The sequence below is a fragment of the Branchiostoma floridae genome, chromosome 11, assembly GCF_000003815.2.
Source record: "Branchiostoma floridae strain S238N-H82 chromosome 11, Bfl_VNyyK, whole genome shotgun sequence".
Taxonomy (NCBI): domain Eukaryota; kingdom Metazoa; phylum Chordata; class Leptocardii; order Amphioxiformes; family Branchiostomatidae; genus Branchiostoma; species Branchiostoma floridae.
Genome location: NC_049989.1, coordinates 9,167,094 through 9,184,631, shown reverse-complemented (window position 1 = coordinate 9,184,631; position 17,538 = coordinate 9,167,094). Strand labels below are relative to the sequence as shown.

Genomic DNA, 17,538 nt, shown 5'->3' with positions numbered 1-17,538 from the left:
GAAAACATAATATAGATAGATACCTAGCCTAGAACCGAGGTGCCCCTAACGTTACGTTCTTGGATAAATACATTAGTTCACATATTAAAAGACAGTTGTTTGAGCGTTTTGTTTACATGAGTTCACTTTTACTCATAAACACGAAGACAGTCATTTGAGCGTTTTGTTTAACAACATAAATATCAGCATACGTTTCATAGAGAATGCATCTTTTCCAACACAAAATAATAATACATTTAGTCCACCTACCACCAGAGAGTAATTCAGACCAGAAGAAAGTTGTAAGTTAACGAAACTTCTGGACAATCCACTTGAGTTACGACAACTATCATGTACATGTACAGGTCAGCAATACAATCGTATATTTTCTGTTTCAGGTAGATCAAATTTCCAGCCACTTTGTTCTAGAGATAACCCTATGAATACACTGCATAAAGTACAAGAATATGTCTAACTAGAGTTCCACGAACACATCTCTTCGCCAAATAATCACGCCTTTATTTAATATTAGGTCTCATTCATGTATTGCAAAAGAGTACCTACCCCAAAAACAAACGACTGCAAGGAACGTGTGTTTGTAGCTGTTGAAAATTCCATTTTATCCATCCCATCTAACTTCGGGTATTGTTGTCCACAAACACACAAACATTCTACTGCAGTGCCGTAGGAAAATGGCAGGTAAAATGCCAGGTAAACCATTTTCGAACTTGACCTTCTTTTCCACAGCAGGTACTTCTCAAGTCCACACCCCCTTTAAGTTATGTCGCCAACTTTGACGTCGTATATCTCCCAAATGGCTTGTACTAGAACACAAAACTTGGTGACTTATCCTAGAATATTGTTGGCAATAATTTACCAAAAATAGAGGGTTTTTTTTCGTCTTGCCATGGCAACGGGTTTTTGAATGAAAGGCAAATTTTACAAAAATCACAAATTTTAAAACAATAGGATTTTAAGATTTTCTTGCTAAACTAATTACTTCTTTTCATATATCTTTAATATCCAACACATCTTAGTTGAACATTTATAATTAAATATTCATAAATGATGTTAATGAGATGACGTAATTGGTCAAAATCCAAGATGGCCGACAATATCATGATGAAAAGTATAACCAGCTTATTTTCACCCAGTCTTCATCATTACTTGGTATTTTCTTACAGAAAACATTCATGTGAACGTTTATGGGGTTTTAGCGTTATATGTTGAAAAGAAATGTATCTTAAAACATTCAAGATTGATAATCCAAGATGGCGGATATAGCTTAACTACTGGATAGGGTTAAATTATCCAACATTGGCCCCCGAAGTTCAAAACAAGCCGCTAGCTATAGGGGGCCCAAAGCTACACCGCTTACTCCTTGCCCCAAGACACTTAAGAATCATGAACCTGCCATTTGTAGAAAATTTGACCTCTAAATTTAAAGCGCCGCTGCAGAATCGCAAGTCGCCGCTAGGAGGCCTATTATTGAACTTGACCTTCCTTTTGCCACCCTTACCCATCTACTAAATATCATGGAAATCCATCTGCAACATTTCGATTTATCTTGTTCACAGACAAACGCAAAGCAGCGTAGTTGAGACCCAGGCAAACCATTTTCGCACTTGACCTTCCTCTTTAAAACCACTACACACCTGCAAAATATCGTGAAGATACCACAGCACCTTCTCGAGTTATGCTTTCCACAAACAAGCGCAAAAAATACAAATGAAAACAGAACATTTTATTCAATAAGTAGAAGGATATACAAGTAATTCTTCAACACTGGGGCGTCCCGAATATTCTAGAATAAAAATCCCGCACCATTCGTTTGTTTTTAGCTGGGCCGAATTTTCCTTCGCAGGCACTGAATTGTCGGGGTTAATAATCGCTAAATCGCAAGGTTATGTAATGGCGGCCTTTCAGTGCTCTGATGACATCAGTCCGACAGTATATGACCAAGTGTGGCTAAGGTTATGAGTCATTCACACCGGTAAGGAACCCCACTATTTTCCATGAGTGTCTTGGGTGTTTAAGCGTGCTCGAGGCATGCCTCTCCTCAAACATGGGACCTCCATTTAAAAGTCCTATCCGAGGGGCATTCCTAGTCAAATTAGGGCGGAAATTCATGTTAAATGTCTTTCCTAAGGGCACAGCAATTGGGAATTTCTTGGGTTTGAACCACGTAATAGCCTCTTGACTCTGGGGCAAACACTCTAACTAAATTTTATTACGCTTCAGAATTATGCATGTATGGCATACGTGGACTCTAAGCTTACACAAGAGAATTCCGATTTTCCCGGGGCACGGTACCGACTTCCATCGGCAGTTACTAACATTTGTAAGATCTGCTGACTTGAACCATTGGGTCAACCATCCTGAAAACGGTATCAGGTTCAGCATCTGTTGCAAAATCATCTGTTTCGATACTCTTTTGTTGAAATGTTAGACTGAATATAAAGATTACGCGTCATGCGCAATGTTCGTTTAGGCGGTTTTTAAGAATCAACTCATGATGATGACCTGACAAGCTGGTAGAAGCCTTTTTGGAAGTTCTTATTGTAATAACCATAGATAATCGGGTTCACTCCACAGTTGAAAAATGCCATCCAACGTACAACCGGGAAAACGTAGTGGTAAGTTACAATGGTCACATCATCGGTAAATTCGACGAAGGCAGAAACAATCGTTAGGATGTAGAGAGGGAGCCAGGATAAAGCAAACACGACCACAACAACTAGCAACATTCGGATGACGTGGAGTTTCTTCTGTGTTTCTGGGGAGCTAGATTGTGGCATTACGACACGGTGGATAGCAACGGTGCTTGAATGGGAGCTGTATGACACGGAATTCCCGAGATGTTGCACAGTGTTCAACAGTGTTCTACTCTGATTGTTTCCTGGTTTCGATCTGTTCCAGATCGTTAGGCCTACCTTTACATACAACAAGGCAATAATGAACAATGGGAAAACATAGCACATGGCGAAAAGGCCCAACGAGTAACCTATTTTGAAGTGGTCGCCGGGCCAGACCTCCTCACAAGCGGTGAGAACCTGTCCGTCTGCCGTGTAAACGCCTTCGTAGGTGACGCTGGTTAAGACGAGGCCCTGGGGAGCAGATGTAGCGGCCGCCACGATCCACACGGTGCCGAGGATATACAGCACCGCTGTCTGGGTGAGGCGTGGGCTGGTAGGGTGAACCACTGCGTAATATCTAAAGGGAAAAGAGTACAGAATGAATGAACAGGCCTAGGGTCTGTCTTTGCGGTACATACAGTACTTCATATACTAGTCTCATCCAATGGCGTATACATTGCGTATGGTAATGTTTTTTTATTGATTGTATCCGAACCTTTACCTGAGATAAAACGGTATAGTGAACTTTAAGTTGCAATACCTATTACTATTGAAGGTCGCTGTAGTTGATGTCGAAATTTTTCAATTTTTTTTCTAAGGAGCGTGTGTGCCCATCTGGGCTAATTCGCCTCATTTCCATCTAATATATACTGTCTATCCTGATCACAATGGTAAATAATTTGAAAGAAAGTAATAACTACATTCATAAAATGATATCACCAGCTAATGTGCATATCACTGGCTACCTTGCACTCTCATTGAACTGAACAACATTTTTCGGCAATAAACAAAGTGCATGAGACAAAGCATGCCGTGTGAACAGAGGAGCAGCTGATATATCCAACGCCAGCAACCTAACCCTGGCACGCATTCACGGCAATCATTCTACCTACATATATAGTGGTCGGCGCTTGCCCACACAGCGGTTGCCCCTACCGTCATTGACTTTCCCAAGTGTAAGGCTAAGAGTATCTTTAGTGCACTGTGTGCTGCGGAAAATCTCACCTGTCCACGGCAATGGCGACGAGTGTGAAGACAGAGGCAGACACCGATAGAACCTGGACGGAGAGGAACACCTTGCACATGGCCTCGCCGAATGGCCAACCTATCAGGAAGAAGATGGACAAGTTATTGGTTGAGAGTTCAGTTTACTGACATGGTCGTTGTTACAGGAAAATAGGCCAGTTGTATTGTTTACAAATTTAGCAAGAAATATTGATCCCATCACTGATAGAAAACCATTTATATATAGACCGTTTTTAACCCTCAAACACCCGAGTGGGGTCCATTTGGACCCCAGGCGTACATTTTGAAGTGCCATTTGAACATTTTTGATCTGAAGAAAAAATCCTCCGTGACTTTGTCAGTCAATATGTCTTATACCTTCTCCTAAGTTTTCGCAAAGATTGGTACAATAATGTGGAAATTATAAAGAAAGTTTGTGTTCAGTCCCTCTGGGGTCAAAACGGACCCCAGCAAAAATGTGCAGTTTTTAAAACAAACTTTGGAGGCTAACTCCTTAACCACTTACAGTATGACTACCAAACTTTCAGACAATAATAAAAAAGTAAACCTAAATCATCACAAAAATTTCTGTGTCATCAACATGTAATGTGACGACATTATGACGTCATTTGCCTAATCAGGGCGGCCATCTTTGATTTTGACGAATGACGTCATGAAATTAGCATAAATTATAAATTTTAAGTCATGAAAATTACATTGAATTTCATAGAATTTAATTGTTGTTAGAAAACAGGTGTAATTTACCAAGAAAACCTTGTTTAAATTGAAATTGTCAAATTTTGGCAAAAATATGCCTGTTAGAATATGGTTGCCATGGCAACCCCCAAAAATGATAAACTTACTTTATTGACCAAAAACTTTTGCAAACAATATTTTGTGATAAATTACCAAGTTTCGTAGCTTTAGCTCTAGCCGTTCATGAGTTATGCGACATAAATGTTGCTGAGGGCCTCAAAATTCCCCTATCTGGTCGGAATAGGTTTAGTGCAAAACGTGGTCCTTCTGAACTTTGCATAAATTATGATAATGAGTTGGAATTAGCAACACCTTAACATCTCAAAATCTTCCTCTTACATTGATGAAGCAATGTGTATACAATGATCGCCGATAAGAAATGATACTGAGATTTTATGAACAAAACATTTTGGGGTCCGTTTGGACCCCACTCGGTCATTTTAGTCGCAAAAAAAGGTCGGGTGCTTGAGGGTTAAAACTGACCAATTGTTATGTCTATGGTTATCAGAGAATTCGAAATACAACTTAACAGTATTTATCTATCCGATCGGTTTCGGTAACTCGTGACGTAGTAGAGTCCATTCAGACCTCACGTAGCCAGGAATTTACTGAAACGTCGGCTGATCAATTCCCCAATGACTCGATAAATATATTCAGGAATTAACATATTTCTTCTACTATGACTCTGATGGATGAAATGTGCATCTTGTTGCTCATGTGATCCACAAGTTTGCAGAGACAAAGCCAATGGAAACAGTTACTGTTAGCATTTTTGCAAATACAAGCAAATGTTTTTTTGGCGTGGGGGGGTGGTACAAATATGAAACATTAAAACCATGAATTTTAATGTAAATGGAGGGCGAAGGGGTACGTACTCTATTACAAAATTGAGTTTTTCCAGTTTCCATTTCAGCCCCACAAATGTGTCTGTAACTTGTCTCTAATTAAGGATACGCATTTTAAGTAAGTTGGAAAATACATAATAGTCAAATATAAAGTGGTACAACTCTTACTTGTCAATATGTTATCCGCAAGGTTGAACGGCAAACAGAAGACTCCGACCAGCAGATCGGCCACGGCCAGGTTGGTGATGAAGAAGTTGGTAACTGTCCGCATGTTCCTGTTCCAAACCACCACCACTATGACCAGCAGGTTCCCCACCACGCACAGCAGTAAGATGGAGAGATACGCGAGCACGAAGATCACGATAACGATCGTGTCTTGTTTGAATTTGTCAAAGATGAAATCATCGGCTGTCCACGAGTCGTTCCATGTCATGTTGAGCGGGCCGGCTTCCTTCTCCATGTTTCAAGGCTGCTCTCTCTCTCTCTCTCTCTCGATGTAGTCTATTTGGAAGTATCAATGGTAAAGTATTAGTGACATATTTTATGTTCCATGAAAAATGGAGATATTTTCTGAGTGTTTTACGTGTGTATGTGTGTGTGTGTGTGTGTGTGTGTGTGTGTGTGTGTGTGTGTGTGTGTGTGTGTTTCCGGGTATTTGTAGTCAGCAGATCTCAAGAACCTCTTAATGGATTATGAAGATATTTGGTATGTTGGGAAGACAAAGATCAAGGTCGATTTTAATCATAATTTGCGGCAAAAATCCTCCCGGCATAGAGAACCGTAGCCCATGTTGAAAATCGCGAATCAGCGCTTCCCAAAAGAACAAACACCGCCGATCTGAAAGGCTGCAACGAGGATATTCTCATACCATCTTAAATCACATGGCATCAAACCGTTGAACTTAATTCCTCTCATGACTCTTGACAACGTTATTGTTATTCCCAATATATAATATAATTATTACGCCCAAAGGTTATATCACGTCAAAGGGATAGTTCTGACAGCTGCCCAGTAGCGTGGCCAGTGGTGATGTGTCCACGCGCGTTCGTTGAAAGAGATAGCTGAGACACCAAGCATTAATCCAATTACAAACGATCTCTATTCACTCTTTTATCTCTTTACAGCTTGTGACTTGTGTACGCTTTGCCGTGTTGTCACGTCTTAGTCAATCAGATTGCTACATCAACATTGTGTTCGGAGAAAATACATAACAGTACATTGCCTTACATCTTAAAAGTAAGCTGAACCAAAATGAAAAGTGCTGAAAAAGTCATAAAACTTGAATTCACATAAACCTCATCAAAACGACGCATACTGGGGAAAACATGTCACAAAACATCAAGATAAACCTATGATCATACATTGTACCAATTTGAAACTACACATGTAAAAATATATGATATATCTTACTTTACCATATCGAGATGACAGATGATGAAAGTATGCACAAGAATCTTGCCAAATCCTCACTGACTATCCAAACCATACACGGTTCCCTGACTGTACCTACCACTGAGTCACTCTACCTCTATAGAAGACAGCTTGTGGCACGACTGACAGAGTTAATCAGCGGGAATTGTTCAACTATGAATACGTAATTATAGACTATTCATTTCACGCCAACAAACATCTGACGTGCGGGTTTCTCACAGATCTGTCATTTGTATCATTAAGTCTGAATCAACTTCAACAGATTCCCACAAGAAATACACAAAAAACACGATAATTTTGCTTCCCCATATGATAACGTTGCTGATACCAAATCTACTACAGCCAACATTCTGAAATTTCCGCCATTGTAAGTAAATGCGTTTTTTGGACGTTTCTTTGGACAATGATTGATAATGACAGGCCTCAATAGATCATATTCATTTGAGTGATCATTGTATGCTATTCCCGTAATAACGAGGGCACCATTGTGCACGTGAGAAGTCCACACACAGCTACGGTTATGCAAATGTTTGGTGTGTGATAGCTGGTATTGGGATTAAACTGCAGCCTACGCTATAATGCTTACATTTCGGGGAATAGAGAAGGGATAGAGTTGTGCATATGATCGGCAATTGTAAAACAGCTTCTTTTACATGAGTTTGAAGAGGTTGTGGTCAGATGCGATTGAGGTTAATTGTCATATCAATTGAAGAAGGAGTGTTTTAAACTGCAAGATATTTTCATTTTACCGAGAGTAGTGTATATAGACCTGTAAACGTATAAGATCCATAAGGACTTTAAACGATATAAATTGTATCTCTGTTATATACTTTGTCTGACCCTTGCCTCTTCCCTCATGACCTCAATTAAAAGCGACTTGTAGGTCGATTTGAGTTTCATGAATAAACAAAGGTTCAAACAAAACAAACAAGATAGATAATTAACAGATAATTATTTACCTCTCTTTCCTTTTTGTTCAAAAGACTTTGATACATGATACATTTTTTTCTTTCCTTGTTATACTATGTACATATATGCTCACATACCTTGTTATGCTATTTACATATATGCTCATATACTGTACCTTGTTCTACTATGTTATATTAATTCTATGTTAGATCTAGAAGTACTTATTGCACGTCATATTTGACCTTATCATCGGCTGTTCCGGCTGTTGTATGTCCGATCATTTAAAGCGGTTTTGATTAACTGTTATAAGAATACATACGATATTACATCGTTATCGGCAAATCTGGTGTATTTTCACATGTTTGATCAAATCTTTGAATCGACTTATATCTATTTGAACAAACCTGGCAGTGAAATCAAAGTATTATAAGGAATCATGTTGACTTTCAAAATACAAAAATGATAAACGACATTTAAACCATAAGTAGAGATAATTAGCACAAAATACACAAAAAAGGTGAGAATAATCTCCAACCAGTTGGGCTATTCTTCCACTGGTCGTGACAGACAGGACATATGTTATGTACAGTATTTACAGGTTCATTGTACGGGGGAATTCTCCTACCTCTCTTCGACAAGCACAATGGACAGTGGACTACGGCTTAACGTCCCGTCCTAAGGTCTGCAACCATTTCTGGTAGCGCGCATTTCGGGTGAGCGACACAGCCGGGATTCGGACTCACGGCTTCTAGATACTATTTGAGGCCGGACCGCTAACCACTGGACTACGCACGCTTTGCAGAAGTCGCATAGGCACACGTCGAACGTTAACTCTTAACATCTGCCAGGTACTCTCAAACCACCACATTAAAAATAAGAATTTCAAAATGATTGAATGCAGCATAAGTATTCTTTTTATTTGAATTAAGAATAAAGAATTGCACCGGTAGCACTTTTTCAATGTGGCTGTTTAAGGGTGTCCGGTGAAATAATTAGAGAAAACGTCGGAAGACTCACTAAAAATATCTCTTTGCCGGTTGAAGATCCAGACAAATGTTGATCAAAGAAAGCTTAAAACTCACCTTTAGCTTGCTTTGAAATATAGAAGTATCTGTGCGAGCGTCCAGTTACAATATTACCCCGATAAGGCCTTGGATGATTTGGATTCAAACTTCGAGAGAGTACTGGTCGACTGCGCGCTGCACGCATTGGATGATGGTCAGTGAAGCCTGTTAACTGACCACGCCCACAATTCCCTTTACGTTGGTAGAAATGAAATTAAAGATCAGCGTTTGTCAAATTGACACCCAAAGGAAAGACGTGGGTCTCAGATGTACAGCCGAGTTACGAACATGGGAGAGATGCTCCACGCCGAAATGAGGCATAAGACAGAGTCACAGAAAATCAAAATAGCGAGTTATTCCGTGACCATGTCTTATGCCTCATTCAATGGCGAAGTTCGGCGCGTCAACGGTGAAGGTGCTGGAAGCTCCCAGAGTTGGTAACAGATGATCAGGATGTTCTCGACGACGAGTGGATTTATTCCGTTGTAACGTTTTTTTAAGCTGTTGTTGTTGCATCTGTTTATGAAGTAGTCATGTCGATGGCCACCAGAGTCCATCTTGTTGTTGAGAATTTGAGCTAATGGCCTTTGGGCAGAACTTTCGCTCGCCTTTGATGTCAACATTGTGGAATTAATTGCACACTGAGCAAATGATACTACACATGAAATCATATATAGATGTAATTGAGAATGCCAAAACCTCTAATTCGTGTAAAAGGCTTCCGGGCCAGCAATTATAGCTTATTACAGTGTTGCACTTCTTTAATCTGTGTTTCAAATGGCCCTTGACAACTATGATCCCAAAGCCGTCCCAAATAGCACAAAGACTGAAAGATGACAAAATATTAGCACATGAACACAGAATCTTAATATCTACTGTTATTTTTTCAAGTCATATATCCGCCTACGTGGTCTATGTTATACTGTATTCCAAATGCGAGACCAGATCACTCCTACTTACCTGTGTTGATATCGATAATATTTTGTTGAACATTCTGTATGTAGCCTCGTATGTAGTACTATTAGCTATCATAGTAACTGTTTTCTCCCTGTGCCCAATCTCCAGCTTTTAATTCTTTATAATCTTTGTCATTGTTGTTTACTTTGCTGTTGAGCTATAAAGTCATTCATGTATGATTCATTCATGAAAAACAACAACAACTGACAACAATGTCATGATACTGTTACGGATACTTAAATGCGCTCAGCTCAGTACTAGGATAATGTTTCAACAATATCAGAAAAAAAACTTTATTTCTTTTCCTTTCTAGATTTAAATTTATTTCATTTCCTGACGTAAAAAACACAATTCTGAGTGCTGAAACATGACGAGCGTAGACAAAGAGGCTCTGGGTAATATTTTGTTTGACATCATTAAACATGGCAGATACATGATATCCTGCATTTTGGAAACTTTTGTTACGTTACGGGCGTGTGGGTTGGATGCGTAGGTGGGCTTGGTTTTTATTTCCATGGCAACCAATTTTTATTATGGTATATGCAGAATTCTCCAATGTCGTTGTGCCCCAAACCGCGGCCGTGCCCGTCCCATTCCGTGCCCATTCAGGCATGGGATGGGGCACAGTCCGACTGTTCAGGTCTGTGCCCGGAAGCGCTGTCAATCACTATGACTGACGGGACAGTGATTATTTATTATTCACTCCCATGTTTTCAAATAAGGCTTGGTTTTGCGAGAGTTTGTTTCGAGAGTTGGAAACGTTCGGCAGTTTGGCGGACCTTTTGTGTGCCATGGTTCGGGGCAGTCTCAGCGTGTCCCGTCCCAAAACGTGCTTTTGCCCCAAGCACAGTTCTGGACACGTGAGGACCGTGTCTGGGCACGGCTCATGAACAAAAACAATGTCCCCTCATGACGTCATGACACAGTGTGAAGCTAACTGTAAAGGCCGCTTTCATTGCTTCTAAGCAAAGATGTGCAATACCCGTTTTTAGATAATTGTTTAAACCTCAACGTCAACGCTGAGTAGAAAAAGCGATATAATTCGTAACTGTACATATAATATTTTTAACAATCGTCTCCTGTTTTTACCAAAGTTATTGTACACGACAGTACAATTCAGGGTCTAATGCTGACCCTGCTACCTGTAACGTGGAACATGAGAAATAATAAACCATGATGATGATGATGATGATGATGACAAGGCACGGTTCGGGGCGCAACACTAATCCTTACTAAATTGTATCTTATCCTAATTTTCTAGAGACCAATATGCTGATGTATTTGGCTATAATACTTAGATGAAATGATTACAGCCGCAATTGTGTATGAAGCGGTCATATTGATGGGGGTTACCTGAAGTTAAAAATCTTGTATCGTATGGCCTTCGGCAAAACATTCACTCACATGACTTTGATGTAAATTCAATTTCCAGCACAGCCAATGGCTATTTTGACCATGTTTACACAATATATTTGTCTCCACAGTAACAACATCAAGCAAGTAACATCACAGCGCTCTAGCCTGCTGAGCGTTAACATGTTGTGATGTTAAAATCACAATATGCATTAGAAAATGCGCGGACCATTCAGGGCCTGCATTTCGTAACTAAACTCCGGGCAACCTTTCATAATTGTCTGACAACACACAACCAAAAATCAACATCAAAGAGCAGCCCTGTAGTAGTTACCAAGAGATGGGACAAATATGGTCGGACCCTTCAATGTTCGTATGGTGAAATAATGGGATCATTAGGAGTAATTGAAGGGAACCCATGCTGGGTACTGCAGGTAATTTCGCCCGACCTTTGGCATATCAACCTCTACTTTATTCTGACAATCTGGTCATGATGGACACTCGCGGGTTCTGTTCCAGGCTTAATTTGACAGGACAACGTGATTTTTTTCACCCCATGAGTTGGGTTGAATTGCAATCGAAGTATCTTAATAATGGCACAGTCGCATTCAGTACGGATCGGAAGAACGTCGTTTGATTCTGATGATACAGAATATTCGAGCAGGCTGTGACAGAACCAACGGCCAGCTTTTCCTGTAACAATGGAAAATGTAGCTACATTTTGCAAAGGCATACGTATACATGTACGACTATCACAATACACCTTTCTCACGCGGTGGCCATAATAGATCGAATGCGAGGTTAATGAGGCAAACAGACAAAACGTATTTCTAAACTTAGCTCCCATTTAGTTTCACCCCCCCCCCCCAAACCATACGGATTTTCACATTATAAGTTCAAACAATAAGTACTATAACTAGTGTTATGCACCGAAATATGTTGCAATTTAGCGTAAGCTGATCCCATAGTCCCTTAAGAGATGCAAGATGAAAACATAATAATGCAAATATGTGACAGAATTGCAGCCATTCTCGTTTCGGTCGATTTCTAATTTCCATGCTATCATTGGTTGAAGTGCTAATTATTTTGTTACGTAGATTACCATATGGGGTCAAAAGTGACCCCATAACGTTTTGTACAAATACAGTTTTTTTGTGACTCTTTTTGTGATTTGTATATATGTATAGTTTCATTAATCTATGTAGGAAAGTTTGACATGATTAGGTGAGAATAATTCTAACTCATTATCATAATTTATGCAAAAGATCACGAGGACCACATTTTGCACTGACGCTTTTCAGACCGGGTATGGGTTTTCATGCCTGTACCAACTTTAATGTCGCATAGCCCCTGAATGGCCCGTGCTAGAGATACCAAATTTGGTATCTTTTCAGAAAATGTTAATAGCAAACATTATAACTGAATAAAGTAAGTTCACAATTTTTCATGTTGCCATGGCAACGGAACTCTGAGGCATATTCATTACGAAATTTTATAATTTTGGCTTAAACATTCAAGGTTTTCTTGGCAAAACACACTTGTTCATGACATTTTACAAAATTCAACGTAAATTTCATGATTCAATATTCATACTTTATGCTAATTTGATGACTTCTTCAGTCAAAATCCAAGATGGCGACCGATATTAGCTAGATGACGTCATGATGTCGTCATATAACATGATAATGACACAAAAGTTGTTACCATAATTTGGTCCACAAGCTGGTCTAGAGGCCAAATTTACCCCTTACCCCCTGAAAATGCAAGAAATGACGTTACAGAGAATCCCGATTTCAAAATTTCCGCGTCGTCGGCGCAGGACAATATGTGAATCATATGTTGTGGGAGCATCGCTCTTAAAAATCTTTTACACTAATAGTAGAAGTTTTACTAGCGTACTTAGCTTAGTTTACAAGCAGAATGTGCCCCACAAATGCAGGAAATGACGTTTCAGATTTCAAAATTTTCTGCGGACCTCCCTAGCGATGACTTGCGCCTCCGGCGATGACAACGACATGGTGAAAATTTGTGTGGGTCATCGCCCTCAAACATCTCTTTCTTTGACAAAAATTGCATTAGATTTACCATAGACTGCGAGCAAAATTTGTCCCTCATAATACAGAAAATGGCGTTTCAGAGGGTGCAGATTTCGAAATTTCCCCAGACCAACCCTGCGACAGCTAGCACCTTCGGCACTCGAAATCGTTGGAGCATCGCACTCGCTAAAACGATGTGCCTTTCTAACAGAATTGCCATCAAACTTAGCTTAGTCTGGCTGCAGAATTTGTGCGTCAAAACGCAGGAAATGGCGTTTTAGAGGGTCAAGATTTCAAATTTTCCCGGGGAAGCATGCCCCCGTTTCCCTTAGGATTGTCGCGCATCCGGCGCAACGGGTAGCTCAAAATTCGGTCATTAAAAGCCCCCCCCCCCCCCACGAAATTTCCTGCCGCCGCCTCTGCCATTCCACTAATTGCCATTCTTGAGAGGGAACATTCAGAGGGGAACAAGGGCGCTCTCTGTGGCCCCACGCCATGATGATGTGCCCCCTTACCCTGGAGAGCAGGTCCTCTGGGAAGCATAAAATTCTGGTTGATGCTATTGGGCCACATGTGGCCAATTGTTTTAGACAACAGACGAAAATCAGTGCGCGCACGGGTGTCTTCCGTAGAATTAAGTCACTGTGCCCATATATGGTGCAGTCACATGAATTCACAGCGGTGACAGACCCTAACAGCCAAAATGGCTGAATGGGAGGGAATACATAAGCCTGCATCTCACGATCGTATGAGCTATATATGCCACCCAAACATCACAACCATATCTGAACTAGTATCGATTTTGTACCGATACACCATACGGGTACCCGCCCCTAATCACAACCATATCTTGACTAGAACACAAAATACCAATACCAATACAGTTTGTACTAAATTTCCGCAGCTGTGCCATATACATTTTGCAAACACCAACATACCAAATATCAGAAAGATCCTTCCAATAACTTCTCGACTTATGCTATCCACAAACATAGTTTACAAACATGAACATGTACACGGCCTTGATGGCACAACGTTCTTGCCAAATGAAGCAAAAATAAACCAAGTCAAAAGCGCCGTCTAGCGTGTCATTGAAATTTCGCATGTATGACTAGTGATAGTCGAGCTGCTGATCTGAGCTTCCTGAATACTTAACATACGCCTTGGATCACTCTTAATGCATTCAATGATACGTACATCCTGTTAGCTACCTGCTAACTGATCGTGTTTTAGCTGATATAGAAGGAATTCCAATGAGCTTTATCCCACTGTGCTTTGTAGATCATCCTTTACGATCTAGTATCATAAGTTCCGGTAGTGGACAATTGATATAGATGGACAAGATATCTTTAGTGCTTTGAGAGTCAAACATATGAATGCTCCAAAATGTCAAAAGGTATCCATCCTAAGATGGCATTAAAAAGATCGCGTCTGAAAAGATTATAGTGCACTCAGTCCACTTAAGAATAAACCATGTCCATAAAACTTTAGAATATGCTCCCTTTATGGCAACAGTGCTTGGGGGGTAGGGGTGCAATGAAGCCGTCTCTACAATGATGTTACGTTACATTGAAACCCATATGCGCATGCACGTGGTTCTTGATACCATGAACATAATTGCATAAAACTCCATGCCAACTCGATTTATAACCATGACAGATATAAGATCGCAAGCAAGACGACTATATCTCTATCCGCGAAATACGTATACTCAGATTCAATTAAAGATATCTTTGCCCTATCTCAATAACGCTGTTCTGGCCATTTCCATTATATAATTTTCCCTACGTAGAGAAAAAGTGTAAGAGAACCTGGCGAGCTGCGTCATACAGCGGGCAGAGATTCTCGAGACCGATTCTATTAGCCCTTTTCCTGCAGGCCTAGATCTTTCATGTACCTCATTATTTTCTGTCTGTCTTTCATCTACCAGATCAGAGAAACGTGTCGTCTTTTAATCCTGTCGGCGAGGAAGACCAGCTTTGCCGCTAGAATTTCAAACCTTGTACTAATGTTTGCCTGTCATACTTTAAAGGCTTCTTTTTATCTACCGTACCACAAAGGCAAATTGCGTTGGCAGTGCAGTCAGCGAATTCTTGTTGCTATTTTGCGATGTCTCGAGGGCTTGCATGACGGTGGTGGGAAAATGGAAGTGATGATGGAAAAGTCAGATACGTTGTTTAATTTTGTCGACATAGGGATAGAGACTTGCCTCCTGGTTATCCTTATTTGAAGGTGACTTCAATAACGGTGTATCCTTCAACATATATTTATCCATGCTTTAATTCTCGTTTATATTCATGAAATCTGAGTGCAATATTTCAGGGCTACATCAGAATTTGATAATTGAATAATAGAAGTTAAAGACCTGGAAGGTGTATTTTTTTATATGTATCATATTCAAAAACTGTAATGCTTGGTAAACCATAATCAACATGAGTAGGAAGCAGCAAATGAGCAGAGCATTTACTAATATAGGTCTACATTGAATAATCATATGTCGTGTTGAATTGGGACAGTTAAACTTAAATCTACATAAACCAATTATTCTATTATACCATTTAATCTGGTCTCAGTTATTCTATTACTGACGACTGTCTGTCAAATATTTCGATAATTTCCTAAAACATTGAACGTTGTGTGATACTATATTGTTTCTAGATTGACTCCCTGAATAAATTTTGTCACAGTAATAATTCAATATAGCATATAATGTAAGTAATGTAATATAAGTTGAATGCAGTTCGACTGGTCAGGAAATGGTCCGCCAATTTTAAATTCCATCGGAGAGTCAAGGGGAAAATGTACTCTCAAGTGTCATTTGATACCTTACGTCACAAGAATACATGTATACGCGTTGCTTGGTAATTCTAGCACCCAGCTGGGAACCCAGACTAGAATATTCCCTCGAATATCAGAAGAAAGACGTCAGAGAAATCATTTGCATAATGATTGACAGCCCCACTGACGAGGACCTTGTTCGTAAAGAAAGTGTCAGTCTTCTGGGTGTACTTGGGCTCTTACGCCTTTCCTGTCTGTCAACGTTACAGATAGAGCTTTTAGTCTCAGTCATTTCCCTTCAGTATGACGTAAGGGCTTTTAGTATCAGCGGGTTTTCCCGCTACGTCTGTGAATTCATTGAACATAGATCATCGGCTTTTAGTATTGAACATTTTCATCAAACATGTGGAGCCAGAATAGTGAACTTGCATTCACTGGGACGATTAATGTTTCTGTGAATTTATTAAAATAAATCAAGAGCTTTTAGTCTTGGTTATTTTCATCACATATTATGATTTCAATATATGTATATATACATATATATAAACATATGCAAGATGATTTTGCTACGACTATATCTGTGGATTGACTAGTAAATCTACCTGAAATAAACACTTTTTAACTAAAATTTTCCAAATTGTGAAAGAATCATAGACTTTTTCCTATATTCTTATAATATATTCATTCAAACAACATATATTCATTCAAACAACAGTAAAAACAAACCAATCAGAATCACGTCATAATTGTATTTAATTTGTTTGTCCTGAAGTACATGTAATCCAGATACATAGACACATGTTGAAGACAACGCCAATTCTTCGACATTATAATTACTGCTTTTGTCAGTATGCACACAGGGTGTAGTGTTAGCATTTACACGTAGCCTCCACCAGGCATTCCTACAAGGGTGAAAATAGTAGAGTTTGGAAAAGAAACACAAGGTGAATATATAATTGACATGAGAGTGTGTCCGCAGTTGCCTGGGAAAATGTTCCCTTATGTTGGCGAAGTCAGACTGGTAGAGTCAAGTACATGTAAATACCTTGTTTATAACGTTATCATAAAATGTTTACTTCGTTGGAACTGCTGGTTCCCAATTTTTGTTTTGGCTTTGACGTATATGTTAGTTTGCACAGTAAGGTTTTTAAACCTCCTTGGTGTAATAATGCCAGGATAAGTACCGAATAGACAAATGTTACCTATAAGCTAATCCACTTACGATATGAGTTCTACAATCTAAACCGTATAGATTAGAGGCAGCGATTTCATATAGCTCATACATGGGGGATATGAGGTTGGAATACATTGTTTTCTACCTTAGGCCACGGCAAGTAAAATTTATGGATGACATCAGTCTGTAGACTGCAAAAATAGTGCGATAGGGCGAAAAAAAACAAGATGGGTGGAAAAAAACAAGATGGCTACATTTTGAAAAATAGGCACCACAAAGTTGCGATGACTGTTGTAAGAAAAACATGGTATCAGAGCCAACAAGGCATTCATTCCTGTATTTAAGACATGTACTGGTGTGGTAAAAGTGACACCAGTGCGGTAGACTAGCATCGCC

At 39.7% G+C, this 17,538-nt stretch overlaps 1 protein-coding gene across 1 annotated transcript; it reads right to left on the bottom strand.

Annotated features, from left to right (window-relative positions):
• Positions 1 to 1,970: 1,970 nt before the first annotated feature.
• LOC118426003 (neuropeptide FF receptor 1-like) lies at positions 1,971 to 5,908 on the bottom strand. Its single transcript, XM_035835209.1, has 3 exons — positions 5,609 to 5,908; positions 3,840 to 3,939; positions 1,971 to 3,192 (listed from the first exon to the last, which is right to left on the bottom strand). The coding sequence occupies exons 1-3, from the start codon at positions 5,898 to 5,900 to the stop codon at positions 2,490 to 2,492; spliced, it is 1,095 nt and encodes a 364-aa protein (XP_035691102.1). The 5' UTR covers positions 5,901 to 5,908; the 3' UTR covers positions 1,971 to 2,489.
• Between the last annotated feature and the right edge of the window lie 11,630 nt (positions 5,909 to 17,538).

Bases quoted from the DNA above. Each gene is read 5' to 3' on its own strand.
- LOC118426003 (XM_035835209.1), bottom strand. From the start codon at position 5,900: ATGGAGAAGGAAGCCGGCCCGCTCAACATGACATGGAACGACTCGTGG. The intron at 3,940-5,608 runs GTAAGAGTTGTA...TCTTCCTGATAG, and splicing joins TGCGGATAACATATTGACAA to GTTGGCCATTCGGCGAGGCC. The intron at 3,193-3,839 runs GTGAGATTTTCC...TTTTCCCTTTAG, and splicing joins GTCGCCATTGCCGTGGACAG to ATATTACGCAGTGGTTCACC.